At 45.3% G+C, this 16,537-nt stretch overlaps 1 protein-coding gene across 4 annotated transcripts in view; it reads right to left on the reverse strand.

Annotated features, from left to right (window-relative positions):
• poll (polymerase (DNA directed), lambda) overlaps positions 1–16,456 on the reverse strand; it is a 31,036-nt gene extending 14,580 nt beyond the window's left edge. The window contains exons 1-4 of one of the 4 annotated variants that reach the window (XM_072239047.1): positions 16,386–16,456; positions 12,365–12,519; positions 9,105–9,604; positions 7,147–7,455 (exon numbers count right to left, since the gene is read on the reverse strand). In XM_072239047.1, the coding sequence (XP_072095148.1) occupies positions 7,147–7,455; positions 9,105–9,604; positions 12,365–12,476 (921 nt within the window). In that variant the 5' untranslated portion in view covers positions 12,477–12,519; positions 16,386–16,456. Of the gene's footprint in view, positions 1–7,146; positions 7,456–9,104; positions 9,605–12,364; positions 12,520–14,353; positions 16,326–16,385 lie in introns of those variants that run through there. The other 3 variants (XM_072239049.1, XM_072239048.1, XM_072239046.1) reach the window with 3 other exon arrangements.
• Positions 16,457–16,537: the final 81 nt, after the last annotated feature.

Here is a 16,537-nt window from a genome sequence, read left to right on the forward strand (position 1 = left end):
ATCTTGGTGTCATCCGCAAATTTGATGGTTCAGTTAACCACATTATCATCCAGATCATTGATATAGATGACAAACAACAAGGACCCAGCACCGATCCCTGTAGCACTGCACTAGTCACAGGCCTCCAGTCAGAGAAGCAGCCATCTAGTACCACTCTCTGGCTTCTTCTGCAAAGCCAATCTCTAATCCAATTTACCACCTCATCTTGAATGTCGAGCAACTGCACCTTCTTGATCAGCCTCCCAGGTGGGACCTTGTCAAATGCTTTGCTATACTCCCTGTAGACAACATCCACTGCTTTGCCTTCATCAACTTTCTGGGCACCTTCTCCGAAAAACTCCATAAGATTGGTTAGACACAACCTACCACGCATAAAGCCGACTATCCCTAATGAGTCCTTGTCTATCCAAATACTCACATATCCAGTCCCTTAGAATACTTTATAATAACTTCACCACTACTGATGTATGGCTCACCAGCCTACAATTTCCTGGTTTATTCTTAGAGCTGACAGCAAAACAACATTAGCTTACCCTGTAGCACCTGTCGCTAAGGATGATTTAAATATCTCTGCTAGCATCACTGCAATTTCGACACTTGCCTCTCTCAGGGTCTGAGAGAGCACCTGGTCAGGTCCTGGGGTGTCCACCCTAATTTGCCTCAAGAGAACAACTACGTCCTCCTGTGTAATCTGTAGTCCAGGATTTCGCTGCTGCTTTGCCTCACTTCTATAGGCTCTGTGCTATTTCCCGAGTAAATACAGATGCGAAAAAATTCAATTAAGATCTCCTGCACCTCGTTTGGCTCCACACATGGATTACCACCCTGATCTTCCACAGGACCAATTTTGTCCCTTGCTATCCTTTCGCTCTTAACATATCTGTAGAATTCCTTAGCATTCTCCTTCACCTTGTCTGCTAGAACAACCTTCTATCTTCTTTTAGCCTTCCTGATTTCTTTCTTAGATGTTCCCTTGCACTTCTTATACCGCATTTGTTCCTACCTGCCTACACCTGCTATGCGCCTCCTTTGTTTTCCTTAACCAGGGCCTCAATAGCTCTTGAAAACCAAGATTCCTTAAGCCTATTATCCTTGCCTTTCATTCTGACAGACACATACGAGCTCTGTACTCTCAAAGTCTCAATTTTGAAGGCCTCCCACTTACCAAGTACACCTTTGCCAGGAAACAACCTGTCCCAATTCACACTTGCCAGTTCCTTTCTGATACCATCAAAATTTCTCCAATTTAGAATCTTAAATCGAGGTCTAGACCTATCCCTCTCCATAATTACCTTGAAATTAATGGCATTATGATCACTGGATGCAAAGTGTCACCCACCCTGTCTCATTCCCTAATAGAAGATGAAGTATTGGACACTCTCTCATCGAAACTTCTATGTACTGATTAAGGAAATTTTCCTGAACGCAGTATGGGACTCCCAGTCAATATGTGGAAAATTAAAATCACCTACTATCACAACCTTATGTTTCTTGCAACAGTCTGCGATCTCTCTACAAACTTGCTCCTTTAAGTCCTGCGGACCTTTGAGTGTCTATAATATGGCCCCATTAACGTCGTCATAGCTTTCTTATTCCTCAGTTCCACCCATAAAGCCTCATTAGACGAGTTCTCCAGTCTACCTTGACTGAGCACTACCATGACATTTTCCCTGACTAGTAATGCCAGCCCTCCCCCTTTACTCTCTCTCGTTGTATCACGTCTAAAACAGTGGAACCCTGGAATATTGAGCTGCCAGTCCAGCCCCTCCCGCAACCAAGCCTCACTGAACCTGAGCACATCTGCCTTTCATTTATTTTATTTATTTATTAAGATACGGCGTGGAACAGGCCCTTCCGGCTCCTCCAGCTTCCCTGGAAGACAGCCCAGTAATCCAAAAATCTGTTGCCCTCCATCCTACATCAACTCCTTTGCCACATATTAAACTGTATGATCTTCCTATTTCTGGCTTCAGTAGCATGTGGCACAGATAGTAATCCTGAGATAACAAACCAGAATGTCCTAACCTTTAACTTAGGATCTAACTCCCTGAACTCACTTTGCAGAACCTTGTCCCTCTTCCTACCTATGTCATTGGTATCTAAATGGACTATGACCTCTGCTGCTCACCCCCCTCCCACTTAAGCATGCTGAGGACTCATCCAAGATTAAAGGACCCTGGCATTCAGGAGGTAATATACTATTGAAAAAAAAACCTACTACATACAATGATGATTAGTGAGGCACAGAGAGATCTGTATTTACTGACAAGTACCTTTATTGTTTAAACTAATAAGTATGTGAATTCATACACTAAATACCATTCGCTAGGTATCCCTGACTCTCCTGAATAGTCAAAGAATAACAAGGGTATTACCCAGGCAAGGGAGTTTACGCTGGCCAGGCGTTCCTTGTTGTCCCGATTCACTCACCACGTGTTTCTCACAGGATTGCTTACACTTGTATTTGCGATGGTTATTCTTCGAAGTTACCGCTACCAGCACACACGAAGCATCCACTTTTATATCCATTCCTTATCAATTCAAATATCGCATTCCAGTGTCATCGGCCACAGGCCATGTGTCTGTCCCTAAACACCTTGTTTTTGGCTCTGTTCCAAGCCAGCATCGATTTATTGCTCTCTTCCCATCAAGTGACAGTCGATAACTTATGGCTCTTTGCTCTCAATCAGCAATGAGCTCCAATCACTTCAGGCAGGCATCAACCCCAACATTCACAAACCTGCGTGTTATAGCCAACCAAGGAACATCCCACAAATAACTTCTTATTTGGAAATGATCTTCAGTCCAGCAGATTACCTGAAGAATCATCGTGTCTTCTTTAAAACATTGATCAAGCCCAACATGTCAAGCTCACAAAATGGAGAACAGAGTGTCTTCACAAAATGGCAGCCTCCATCCCCAAGCATGTGGCAAGAACAAAGACAATTAGTCTGGGTGTTTCCACTGTCCTTGATTCATTTGAATTCACTGAGTTGTAGATTGTCATTCTTTCTGGCCAACAATACCATCCAGGAATCTTGATTTCAACCACAGAGTCTCCTTTCTGTTCCTCTAACTAATGAATTCCCTATCACCACAGCTTGCCTCTTCTCTCCTCTTCCCTCTGAGCCACAGTGCACAGTGCCAGAGACCTGACTGCTGTGACACTCCTCTCCGAGGTCAAACCCCCAACAGTATGCAAAGGGTTGAGGGGGATAGCCACAGGGGTAGTCTGCACTGGCTGTTTAACCCTTTTCACCCGTCCTGACTGTCATCCAGTTTCCTGTGTGCTACACCTTAGATGTAACTACCTCTTTATATGTCCTATCACCCCTTCAGCCTCCCAATTGATCTGGAGTTCATCCATTTCCAGCTCCAACTCCTTAACACAGAGTATTAGAGGCTGCAGCTGGATGCACTTCTTGCAGGTGACGTTGCCAAGGACACTGGAGGTCTCCCTGTCTTCCCACAACACACAAGAGAGTATTCAACTATCTTGCTTGGCGTCCAACTGCTCTAACTGTGCAACTATTAAGAAGGAAACAATAAATAAACTGGAAAAAAACATACCTACAGTTTTTCAGCTCTCTCACTCAAACCTCTCCACACTAGGCTCAAAGAGCTAAAGCCTCAAATCCCTACTCTAGCAATGGCTGCTCCACCTGCCCCTGCCTTATTCTTATTGCCCTTGCTAATGAATTCCAGTCTCAGACTGGCTGCGAAACTCCCGCAAAGCACTGCTTTTTAATGCACACTCACCAACCTCTGAACTACGCTGTGTGAGTTTTGTATCTCCATCCGCTTGAGCATTAGGTTAAGCTTACAGTCGAGTTTTATTGTCCTGTGCACATGTTCATGTATACACAGGTGCAATGAAAACTTACAGCAGTAAAAGAGGCACATGGGATCAGATAAGCAACATTTACAAGAAAAACATAAATTATACAGTTTTTACAAGAAAACACAATTAGAACAAAAAAATCACAAACAAGAGCAAATCTGCAGATGCAGGAAATCCAAGCAACACACACAAAATGCTGGGGGAACTCAGCAGGCCAGGCAGCATCTATGGAAAAGAGTAAACAGCCGACGTTTCAGGCCAAACAATTCCAACATTTTGTGCGTGTTGTCTTAGAACAAAAAATATTCATTTTAGTGGAAGGTGGCGAAAGTATCATAAACACAAGAGATCCTGCAGATGCTGGAAATCCAGAGCAACACGCACAAAATGGGAAAACGCGGCAGGTCAGGCAGCATCCATGGAAGGAAATGAACAGTTGACTTTTCTGGCCAAGACCTTCCTTCAGGACTGGAAAAGAATGGGGGAAGAAGGCAGAATAAAAAGGTGGGGGGAGCGGAGGGAGGATAGTTAGAAGGTGATGTGAAGCCAGATACGTGGGGAGGCAAAGGGCTAGAGAGGAAAGAATCTGATAGAAGAGGAGAGTGGGCCACTGGAGAAAGAGGGGGGGGGGACCCAGGGAGATGTGATAGGCGGGTGAGGAGAGGTAAGAGGCCGGAGTGCAGAATAGGAGAAGAGGGGAAGGGGAAAGAAAGCTATTTTTACTGGACGGAGAAATCGATATTCATGCCATCAGAATCTTATTTTGGTGTGATTGGCAAGAAAAACCACTGGACTCTGTAATGGGGTGACAGATCCCGTGAATGAATAGATAAAAACAAACTGAAAGAAGAGGCTAGTGGCTTAAGTTAGAATTGAGGCAGAATCTTTCTTTAGAGCATCTGCCCTTTCCTTGGTTAACCCTTTCAGCTACCCCACCTTCACCACAAACTCATCCTTTCATTCTCTCCAACAACTGAAATGTTGACTGTACCTCTTCCTACAAATGCTGCCTGGCCTGCTGTGTTCACCAGCAACTTTTATGTGTGTTGCTTGAAATTCCAGCGTCTGCAGATTTCCTTGTGCCTTCATTCTCTCTTCTCTTTTTTCCCTTAAATCTTTGGCCTAAAATGTTACTTGTTTTTCTCTCCCCTTAGGAGCTGCCTGAACTGCCGATGCTTGCCTGTGCTTTTGGTTTTTCTCTCAGGTTTCCAGCATCTGCAGAACATTTTCCTCTTTTCAGGTTCCATCATTTCCCGCCAGGTCTGGTCAGAACATTATCCCCAAACAGAAGTTCCCTTGTAACAACGAAGATGCCCACCATCTGGGCCATGCTATCTTCAAAGTTCAAAATTTAAAGTAATTTTATTATCAAAGTACATATATACAACCCTGAGATTAATTTTCTCATGGGCATTCACAGTAATTACAAAGAAATGCAATAGAATCAGTGACAGACCACACCCAAGAGGACGGACAACAACCAATGTGCAAAGAATAAAAACAAATTGTGCAAATACAAAATGAAAAGAAAAAGGTAACAAAATAATAAAAAATAAATAAATGATAAATATTGAGAACATGAGATGAAGAATCCTTGAAAGTGAGTCCTTAGGTTGAGGGTGCAGTTCAGTGGTGGGGTAACTGAAGTTGAGTGAAGTTATCCCCTTTGGTTCAGGAGCCTGATGGCTGAGAGGTAATAACTGTTCCTGAACCTGGTGATGTTGGTCCTGAGGCTCCTGTACCTTCTTCCTGATGGCAGTAGTGAGAAGAGAACATGGCCTGGATGGTGGGGGTCCTTGATGATGGCTACTGCTTTCCTGTGACAACGCTCCGTGTAAGTGTGCTTAATGGTGGGGAGGGCTTTATCTGTGTTAGAGGATTTTCCGAACAAGGACGTTGATGCTTCCACGCCAGGCCATGATGCCACCAGTCAATATACTCTCCACCACACACCTATAGAAGTTTGTCAAAGTTTTACATGACATATCAAATCTCTGCAAACTCCTCAGAAAGTAGAGGTGCTGCCATGTCTTCTTTGTAAGGGCACTTGCATGCTGGACCTAGAACAGGTCCTCTGAAATGATAACATCAAGGAATTCAAAGTTGCTGACCCTCTTCACATCTGATGCTCTGATGAGGACTATCCTCCCATTAGTGCATACACCTCCGGTTTCCCCCTCCTGAAGTCAATAATTATCTCCTTGGCCTTGCTGACATTGAGTGAGTGGGTGTATGCGTCTTCGCTACCCAGGTGTTCCACAAATGACTGAAGAGCCAACGAAATGGCATCTGCAGTTGACCTGTTGTGATGGTAGGCAAATTGGAGTGGATCCAAGCTGCTTCTCAGGCAGATGTTTCATCACCAGCTTCTCAAAGCACTTCATCACAGTGGATGTAAATACTAGTGCATAATAGTCATTAAGACAGGTTACCACATACTTCTTACAGTATCAGGCAGGAGGTACAGAATCCTGAAGTCCCATACCACCAGGTTGAAGAACAACTACTTTCCTTCAACCATTCAGTTCTTGAACCAACCTGCACAATTTTAATCACTGTGGGCGACTCTTTACACTATAATGAACTTCACTTTTTTGTTGTTCCACTGGTGTTCTTTCGTGTGTAATTTATGTTGAATTTATGCTTTCCTTGAGAATGCTGCTTATCTGATGTCATGTACCTGCAATGCTACTGCAAGTAAGTTTTTCATTGCACCTGTCCATACATATACATGTGCAGATGGTAACAGACACCACCATACACGTTATAAACCTGTCACACAGACAGCAGTACGGTTAGTGTAACACTTTACACTGCCAGCGATCACCAATTGGGTTTCAATTACCACCGCTATCTGCAATGAATTTGTATGTTCAATTACCACCGCTCTCTGCGATGAGTTTGTATGATCTCCCTGTGGCCGTGTGGGTTTCCTCCGGGTGCTCCGGTTTCTTCCCACATTCCTAAGATGTACAGCATAGGGTTAGTAAGTTGTGGGCATGCTGTGTTGGCACCGGAAACATGGCGACACTTGCAGGCGGCCCCCAGCGCATCCTCCGGTTGTGTTGTTGCAAATGACATATTTCACATGCGACAAATGAAGTCAATCGTTAAATAAACTCTTCTCGGTCTTACAGCCAGGTACAGGTATCCATTATAACAGATTAAAATGATACCTGTATCTGGCTGGAAGCCTGCAAAGAATTTATTCATCATATACGCCGGGAAAGCACTAGATACTTTTTCCAATCATTAAATCTTTAAAAACTTGACTATGTTTTATGGAAGAGGTGATAATGTCTTACCTCATAGGAGGAGATTGGTTTATGATAACTCTTCAGAGCGTTGATGGCCTTGCCATATCCCAGCGCTCTCCATCTGTCACCCTGATGTGTATATGCTGTCTCCAGTACCTTCAGCTTGTCCGTGATGGCCTTGTTGTGGTTCACCTTCTTGCTTTCCGATGACTGAGAACACACCCATTTCCTGCTAACACCCTTTTCTGGGAGTTCAGGGCTGGCAGCTGGATGCCCATCCCCAGAAATCAGAGCCTGCAGGTCAAGCTGGGAGACACTGTCATCCTCAGAATCACTGTTGCTGTCAGCGTTGGAGAACTGAGGAGACATTACAGAGGGGTTCAACGTATTAGAACACAGAACAGTACAGCACAGCATAAACACAAGGGATTCCGCAGATGCTGGAGATAGAAGATCATAAAATGTAGGAGCAGAATTAGGGCACTCAGCTCATTGAGTCTGCTCTGCCATTCCATCATGGCTGAAGAAATTTCTCCTCATCGGTAGTCTGAATGAAGTCCCTCTATTCTGAGGCTTTGCTCTCTGGTCCTAGGCGCCACCACTATGGGAAACATCCTCTCCACATCCACACTATCTACATCTCTCAATATTCGATACGTTTCAATGAGATCCCTCCTCATTCTTCTAAACTCCAGCAAGTACAAACCCAGAGCTATCAAAGGCTCCTCATACACTCCTCTAGTGATTATTTAAAGATCATTACTAATGCCTCCACAATGTCAGCCACCTCTTTCAGAACCCTTGCTGTTGTCCAGCTGACTTATCTACTTTCAGACCTTTCAGCTTCCCAAGCACCTTCTCCTTAATAGTAGCAACTGCACTCACTTCTGCCTCCTGACATTCTTGAATTTCTGGCATACTGTTTACGTCTTCCAAAGTGAAGACTGATGTAAAATACTTAAGTTTGTCCATCATTTTATCGTTCTCCATTACTACCCATCCAGAGTCATTTTCCAGCAGTCTGATTTTCACTCTTGCCTCTCTTTTACTCTTCATATATCTGAAAAAGCTTTTATTATTTAGTTTTATTTTATTGGCTAGGTTTCCATATTTCATCTTTTTTCTCTTTATGGCTTTGTTCGTTACCTTCTGCTGGTTTTTAAAAGCTTCCCAAGCCTTTAACTTCTCACTAATTTTTGTTATATGTGCCTCTTTACCTTTTATGCTGTCTTAAGTTTCCCTTGTTAGTCACAGTTGTCTCATCCTCCCTTTAGAATATCTTTTTCATCTTTGTGATGTATCAATCCTGCGCTCTCCAAATTGTCCCCAGAAGCTCCAGCCATTGCTGTTCTCCCATCATCCCTGCTGGTGCCCCCTTCCACTTAACTTCCACCAGGTCCTCTCTCCAGCCTCTGTAATTCCCTTTACACTGTAATTCTGACACATCTGGCTTTATGGTCTCTCTCTCTCTCTCTCTCAAACTGCAGGGTGAATTCTATCATACTATGATCACTGACCCCAAAGGGTTCCTTTACCTTAAGCTCCCTGATCAAATCTGGTTCATTACACAACACCCAATCCAGAATTGCCTTTCCCCTAGTGGGTTTTCTTGGGATCCAGCACTAACCTAATTTTTCCAATCTACCTGCATATTGAAATCCCCCATTACTATTGTAACAGTGCTCTTTTAAAAGCCTTTTCTATCCCTCACTGTAATATGTATAACACATCCTGGCTACTGTTTGGACATCTGTATCTCCCTACCAAATTAGCTTAACAGTTCTAGCAAACCTACCCACAAGGATATTGATCCCCGTCGAGTTCAGGTGTATCCTGTCCTTTATGTACAGGTCATACCTTTCCCAATAAGAGATCGCAATGATCCAGAAATCTGAAACCCTGCCCCCTGCACCAATCCTATACTCCTCCAACTTGATAGACTGCAGATCCAACAGAAGGCACCAGTGATAGTTGGGGTGGAGGAGGTAGGAAGTGTGTTACATTACCTGGGCTGCGGAGTCCTGAAATGTTTCCACATTTTCCTTGGTGGTAATACCTTGCTGGTGCTCAACCAGAGGCTCCTTTGGCCTTGTGTTGTTCACATCCGGCAACAGTGAAGACTGCTTGTTCACCTCAGCACACTTGTTCCCTTCTTGCTCTTCACCCCCCGGTCTCTGAGGATGGTCCTGCTGTTCTGGTGGCTGACGGTCATCCAGGCTGAAGATGCTGTAGCCCGAGGGGCTCAGAAGTCTCCGCTCTGAGATACACGAGCTGAGCCAGGCGGAGCGCAACACATGGACACCGGGAGGACGCACCTCACACCTCAGGAGCCGCAGGGCTCGGTCACAGTCCATCCCATCTTCCACGATCACGTGGGTCACTGCTGGGCCGAAGGCCAGGAGGACCTCGCCACCATTCTGTGTGATCTGCTTCTGAAAGATTTCCGTCCGGGTCTTTCCGATCCCCGCCTGGACGATATATGCTGTCACTCCACTCAGCCACTGCTCTGCAGAGAGGCAAGAAAGGCAGCAAGGATTGTAAAAACCCAGTTGCACTGTGTGAGAGGCGCTGACACCATTTGCAATGAGCTGGGACTGCAGTACTTGTGGACCTGAAAGGACAGCGGTAACCAGTGATCAGAGGTCACAAGACGAGAAGGCAGAAAATGCCACTCCAGCCTGGCTTCCCTCGCCCAGAGTTGTCACTACCTGGAACAAGCTACTCAAAAGGATAGTGGAGTCAGATTATAAACAAGAGATTCTGCAGATGCTGGAATTCTTCAGCAACATACTCAAAATGCTGGAGGAACTCAGCAAGTCAGGCAGCATCTATGGAGGGGAGTAGAACAGTCGACATTTCAGGCCGAGACCCTCCATCAGGACTAGAAAGGAAGGGGGCAAGAGCCAGCATATGTAAGTGAGGGGCAGGGAAGGATTACAAGCTGGCAGGTGATAGGTGAAATCAGGTGAGGGGTGAGTGGGTGGGTGAAGGACTGTATTAGGTTAGTGGGCCTCCTATCCAGAGGTTGGCACTAATGATCAGGAATCTGTTCAAATCCCACCACAGCAGCCAGAGAATTTAAATAAATCTGGAATAAAGAGCAAGATCACAAAACTACTGAGAGATACAGAAATGCATCTGGCTTATTAGTGTCTTCAGGAACAAAATCTGCGTTTGTAACTAAACCTGCAAGAAAATGAATCTCAGAGTAGTAAATGGTAGTATATACATACTTTGATAATAAATTCTACTTTGACTTTGTTTCCCACCCCCTCCACCCACTTTGCAGCTTAAAACATGGTTGTTTCTCACTTTCCCAGTTCTGAGGAAGGGGCCAGGCACATTTACTCTCTTTCTCTTTCTGTAGATGCCGCCTGCCCTGCCAGGAGTGCCATGCGTTTTCTGTTTTTATTTTAACACAAGTGAGTCGTTCAAGAGTACATAGGGACAGCAGTAAATGCCAGTTTGCCAGTGATGGCACATGCCATGAGCAATTAAACAAAAAGCACATTTTGAAAGGTTGACACAGGAGATTCTGCAGATCTTGAGCCACACACACAAAATACTGGAGGGACTCAGCAGGTCAGACAGGAGGAAGATAAAAGCTGAGGTTCTAAATACTAACGATTGGCTTTATTTGTCACATGTGCATTGAAACATGCAGTAACATATGTCATTCGCATCAATGACCAACACTGTCTGAGGACAGCCTTCAAGTGTTGCCATGCTTCCAGCGCTGACATAGCACGCCCACAACCTACTAACCTTAACCCGTATGTCTTTGACTGTGAGAGGAAACTGGAGCATTTGGAGGAAGCCCACAAGTCACGAGGAGAACATGCAAACTCCTTAAAGACAGCAGTTTTAATTGAACTGGGGTCATTGGCGCTGTAGAGCGTTGTGCTAACTGACAAGTTTTCTGGGATGAGACCCTTCATGCAGATTGCCTGACTTTGCTGAGCTCCTCCAGCATTTTGTGTGTTGCTTTTGAAAGGCTGTACACTCGAACAGATGACTTTCTCAGAGACAGAGGTGGTGGCATCCGTTAGTCTTGCGAGACCATGGACAGGCACAATAACCTGAACAGGCTGAAGGCACCTGCTGCTCTCTGGTGCCCAGTAAACTTCGGTGCAGTGATTTTTCTTTGTTCAGCAGAGCAGACTCTGCTGTGAGTCACCCGTAAAAAAGCTCCCACTTGCTCCAGGCACCAGGTGTAAAAAAAAGTTATCGAACATTACCAAAGAAAACTTCAGCGGCAGGTTGACTTGAGCTTCTTAACTGAGAACATGGATGACTGAATAGAGGTCGATAAGAACGTGTAAAGAATTAATTTGTCGACTCACAGACAACAGAGAATTTATGACAAGCCTTCTGCGTCAGTGCCAGGCAACAAGGTAGTGTAACACTTTACATCACCCACTGTATGGAATTTGCACGTTCTCCTCGTGACAACGTGCATTCCCTCTGGGTGCTCTGCTTCCAAAAACATTTGGGTGAGGGTCAGTAAGTTGTGGACTTGCTATGATGGCAGTCAGTAGATACCTGTGAGCTGCCCCCAGCACATCCCGGTATTGCGCTGGTAGTTGACGCAAATGACGCAGATGTTTCGACGTACATGTGACAAATACAGATAATCTTTAATCTGATAATCTGTACTTAGTACTTAGCCCTGTAACTCTGCAGATCACAGCACTTCAAGCTCCTATGAAAGTTGCAAAACAGAACAGCACGTATTCTGAATTGTTAATACAGCGGTGTAACAAAACACCGTAGCCAGTTTGTGCACAATATAAACAGAACTGTGGCAAAAGCAGTCTGTAATAAATACACACAGTCTCTAGTTTACAGTGGTTTTAAAGTTCACACAGTCGGGGTGTGGATACTGAATATTAAGAGCTGGCCAGAGTGGACATGCAGAAGTTGTTCCCAGTAGCGAGACAGTCTGGGACCAGAAGGCATAACCTCAAAATAGAAAGATTCAGAATACAGTAGAAGGATATCCCTTTAGAACAGATGAGAAGGAACTTCTTTGGCCAGAGAGTGGTGAATCTGTGAAATTCATTGCCACAGACAGCTGTGGAAGCCAAGTCATTGGGCATATTTATAGCAGAGGTTGATAGGTACTAGCAAGGGTGTCAAAGGTTACAGGGATAAACAGTTGAAAGGGAAAATAAATTAGGCAAGATCGAATGACAGAGCAGACTTGATGGGCTGAATGGCTTACTTCTGCTCCTATGTCTTAAGGCGAAGATCACGGCTAGCTTACCTTCGACTTCCTTTGGCTTTGCCTTTTTCTGGGGTGTCCCTGCTGTGATTGAGTGGATCTCCTGGCCTCGTTTCACCTTTCGAAATGCCTTTACGATCCCCTGAGGCTCCATGCACAGCACGCCTGTTGATTGCCAGGGCTAGTGGTCCACCCACCTGTTCAACGATTCACAGGAAAGAAAGAGACAAGAATCACTACCTGTTCTCCTCACAAGATTAATTTGCTTGTGGGCATTCACAGTAAATATAAAGAAACAGAATAGAATCGATGAAAAACCACACACAAGACGAACACCCAGCATGCATAAGACAACAAACAGTGCAAACACAAGTAGCAAAAACCCCCAAAATAATATTAATAAATAAATAAAGAATAAATATTGAGAACATGAGATGCAGAGTCCTTAAAAGTGAGTGCATTGGTTGTAGGAACAGTTCAGTGTTGGGTGAAGATATCCCCCAGTTCAAGAGCCTGATGGTTGAGAGGTAATGACTGTTAGTGTGGGTCCTGAGGCTCCTGTACTGCAGCAGTGAGAAGACAGCATGGCCTGAAAGGTGGGGGTCCTTGCTGATGGTTGATGCTTTCCTCCAACAGCATCTCCTTATAAATTTGCTCAATGGTGGGGAGGACTGTATGCATTACTTCTAGTAAGATTTCCATTCAAGGGCATTGGTGTTCAAGGTCGTGAAGAAACCAGTCAATATACTCTCCACAACACACCTACAGAAGTCTGTCCAAAGTTTCAGATGACATACCGAGTCTCTGTAAACTTATAAGAAAACAGAGGTGCTGCCTTTCCTTTTTTGTAATGGCACTTACACACTGGACCCAGGATAGGCCACTGAAATAGTAACACTGAGGAATTTGCAGTTGCTGACCATCTCCTCCTCCGATTCCCCTGATGAGGACTGGCTCAGGGACCTCCAGTTTCTGGCTCTTGTAGTCAGTAATCAGCTCCTTGGTTTTGCTGGCTTTGAATGAGAGTTGGTTTCTGTAGCGCCATTCAACCAGGTTTTTAATCTCCGTGTGCTGATTCAACACAATCTTTGATTCAGCCAATGACTGTGATGTCATCAGCAAACTTAAACCTGGCACTGGAATTGTCTAGACACAACTATTGTTGGCAGGATTTCAGAGGGTGACAAAATTGTATGCAGGTGCGAGATAGATCAGCTGGTGAGAGGTGACACAGCAACAAGCTTGCACTCAACGTCAGTAAGACCAAAGAATTGGCTGGAGACTTCAGAAAGGGTAAGAAGAGAGCATGCACACCAGTTCTCATCAAGGGATCAGTAGTGGAAAGAGTGAGCAATTTCGAGTTCCTGGGTGTCAACTTCTCTCGAGGATTTGTCCTGGGCCCAGCATACCAATGCAGCTACAAAGAAGGCATGACAGCAGCTACGTTTCATTAGGAGTTTGAGGAGACTTGGTAAGTTAAAGATACTTGCAAATTTCTACAGTTGTACCATGGACAGCTTTCTAACTGGCCACATCACCATCTGTACGGAGTGGCGGGGGGGCCACTGCACAGGATCGAAAAACGCCGCAGAAAGTTGTAAACTCAGTCAGCTCCATCGTGGGCACTGGCCTCACCAGCATCCAGGACACCTTCAAGGAACGATGCCTCAAGAAGGCAACATCCACCATTAAGGTCACCCATCACCCTCTTCTCACTGCTACCATCAGGGAGGAGGTACAGGAACCTAAATGCACACTCAACAATTCAGGAATAGCTTCTTCCCCTCTGCCACCAGATTTCTGAATGGACATTGAACACTACCTAATTTCCTTTTTTGCAAAACTTATATAACTTTTTAAAAATATTCACTTTCTGTAATTTAGCTTTTAGTTATTATATATTGTAATGGTACTGCCAAACAACAAATTTCACGACATATGCCAGTGATATTATGGGAACTAAGCACAGAGGCATGCAGTACACATGCGCTGATGGTGATCGTGGAGAAAATGTCGCCAATCTGAACTTACTGGGGTTTGCAAGTGAGGAAATCGAGGATCCAGTTGCACAAAGGTACTGAGGCCGAGGTCTTGAAGCTTATTGATTAGTTTTGAGGGGTTGATAGTATTGAATGCCGAGCTGTAGTCAATGAAGAGCATCCCGATGTATGTGTCAGATGTTCCAGGTACCAGTGAAGAAAAAATGAAATGCCATCTGCTCAGACAGGAGCTGACATGTTTCATCACTGACCTCTCAAAGCACCTCATTACAGTGGATCCAAGTGCTACTGGACATAAGTCACTTAGGCAGGATACCGTGTTTCTCTTGGGCACCGGTATTGAAGCAGGCGAGTATCTTTGATTACTGCAGCGAGAGTACTGGTCAACAATCAGCCAGTTGACCAGTACTCAGCCTGGTACTCCGTCCGGCCTTTCTGTGAGTTCACCTTCTCTCACGTTGGACTCATAGTCTGAAATCACAGGGCCGTTCGGGGCTGTAGTTTTCAAAGGTGCCTCCACGTTTTGTCGGTTATTCCGACAAGAATAAACAGTTAATGTTCTGAGCTGAGACCCTTCACCATATCTCAGACCAAAATGTCAACTGGTCATTCCCCTCTATAAACGCTGCCTGACCTGTAGAGTGCCTCCAGCATTTTGCATGTGTTCCTCAAGATTTCCAGCATCTGCAGAATCTCTAGTGTTTATGAGTGTGATTTAGTGGCATGCCAGAGAGTGCATTGCAACCACAGTGCTATTGTCACTTGACTAAAGATTGGCACAAGGAAGCTGCCCCGGCAGAGGCACATTGCATGAAATCTGCTGTGAACTTTTCTTTGATAATTCATTTCTCATAAGCTCCATTGTGATGTAGTCCCAAGAAGCAGGTAAACACAAGTTTCTTCAAGAGTTGGGGTGGTAGCCAGTATTAAGAGCTGAAGAGAAGGAGTGGGGCAGGAGCAGCAAATGATGGGTGGATCAAGATGAGGAGAGGTGTTAGGCAGATGGAGGAGTGGAGAGGGGAGATAATGAGAGAGGATGGGAGGGAAGTGGGAGATGGAAGATGATTGGTGATGGGAAGCTATATTCCCTCTATCTTCACACAAGATGTAAGGTCTTAACGTAAAACGTTCACTGTACATTTCCCCCTACAGAAGTGGCCTAGACACACAAAATGCTGGTGGAACGCAGCAGGTCAGGCAGCATCTATAGGAAGAAGTACAGTCGACATTTTGGGCTGAGACCCTGATGTGGCCTAACTGAGTTCCTCCAGCATTTTATGTGTTGCTCCAGATTCCAGCATCTTTAGTCTCTCACATCTCCTTTGCCATAAACTCCAGCACCCTACCCTACTATGTAAATATCAAAATACTGAAACTCCAGGGAATGGACTTCATGTGTCAGAATCCATGGAATGATGATACAAGCAATCTGCTGCCTTGGACGAAAGAAATTGTCAACATTTTCCGTCAAAACCCTGCATCACAGACCCACTGAGTCCCTGCAGCAGGTGGTTCGCTGCTCCTAATTCCAGCGTCTTGTGCCTGCATGGGTTGGATTCCACGGGTCGTGTCCCGTCGTTAAGATTCGACAGCCTGTAGCCCATGGGAAAGATTCCATTGGACGCAGTTCAATGATTGGACTCCACGGGTTGAATCCCGGGTGTTAGGTCCCAAGGGAAAGATCGGGGGCTGGAGTTCCTGTGTTGCATCCTAGGAAGTGGGAGTCTGGCAGGTGGATCGCAGGTCTCAGCTCCAGTGGCCGGATTCCTGGGGAGGAGTCCGTGGACACTGGTCAGATCCAGGCGGAGTGGCGTCCATGCTCAGGCTCCCGCCCAAACCCCAGCTGCTGGCATTTTAAATTAAAATGATCAGTAGCGACGCCCCATTGGGCAAGGAACCGCCAATCAGAGACGGACAGGTGAGGCCTGACTCTACCGGACTGTGAAATCAGTGACAACATTAATCCAGCTCCGGCCTTGAGCCACCGGGGATCTCCCGCCTCCTCCTAAATCCGCCCTTTTCTACCGCCTCCCACCCTCCATTCCCTCCCCGACCGTCCTCACCTCACCGGAAATGCCCGAAGCAATGAAACCACTTCCGGCGTGGTCCGGCCCTCCCCTCACTCACTCACTCATTACATTTATAATTTAAAATCTCCCTCACACACTAAAACCAAGCTGCGCCGAGAAGCAGGACACAGGGCGGGAGCGAGTGA

Source organism: Mobula birostris, chromosome 21, assembly GCF_030028105.1.
Source record: "Mobula birostris isolate sMobBir1 chromosome 21, sMobBir1.hap1, whole genome shotgun sequence".
Taxonomy (NCBI): Eukaryota; Metazoa; Chordata; class Chondrichthyes; order Myliobatiformes; family Myliobatidae; genus Mobula; species Mobula birostris.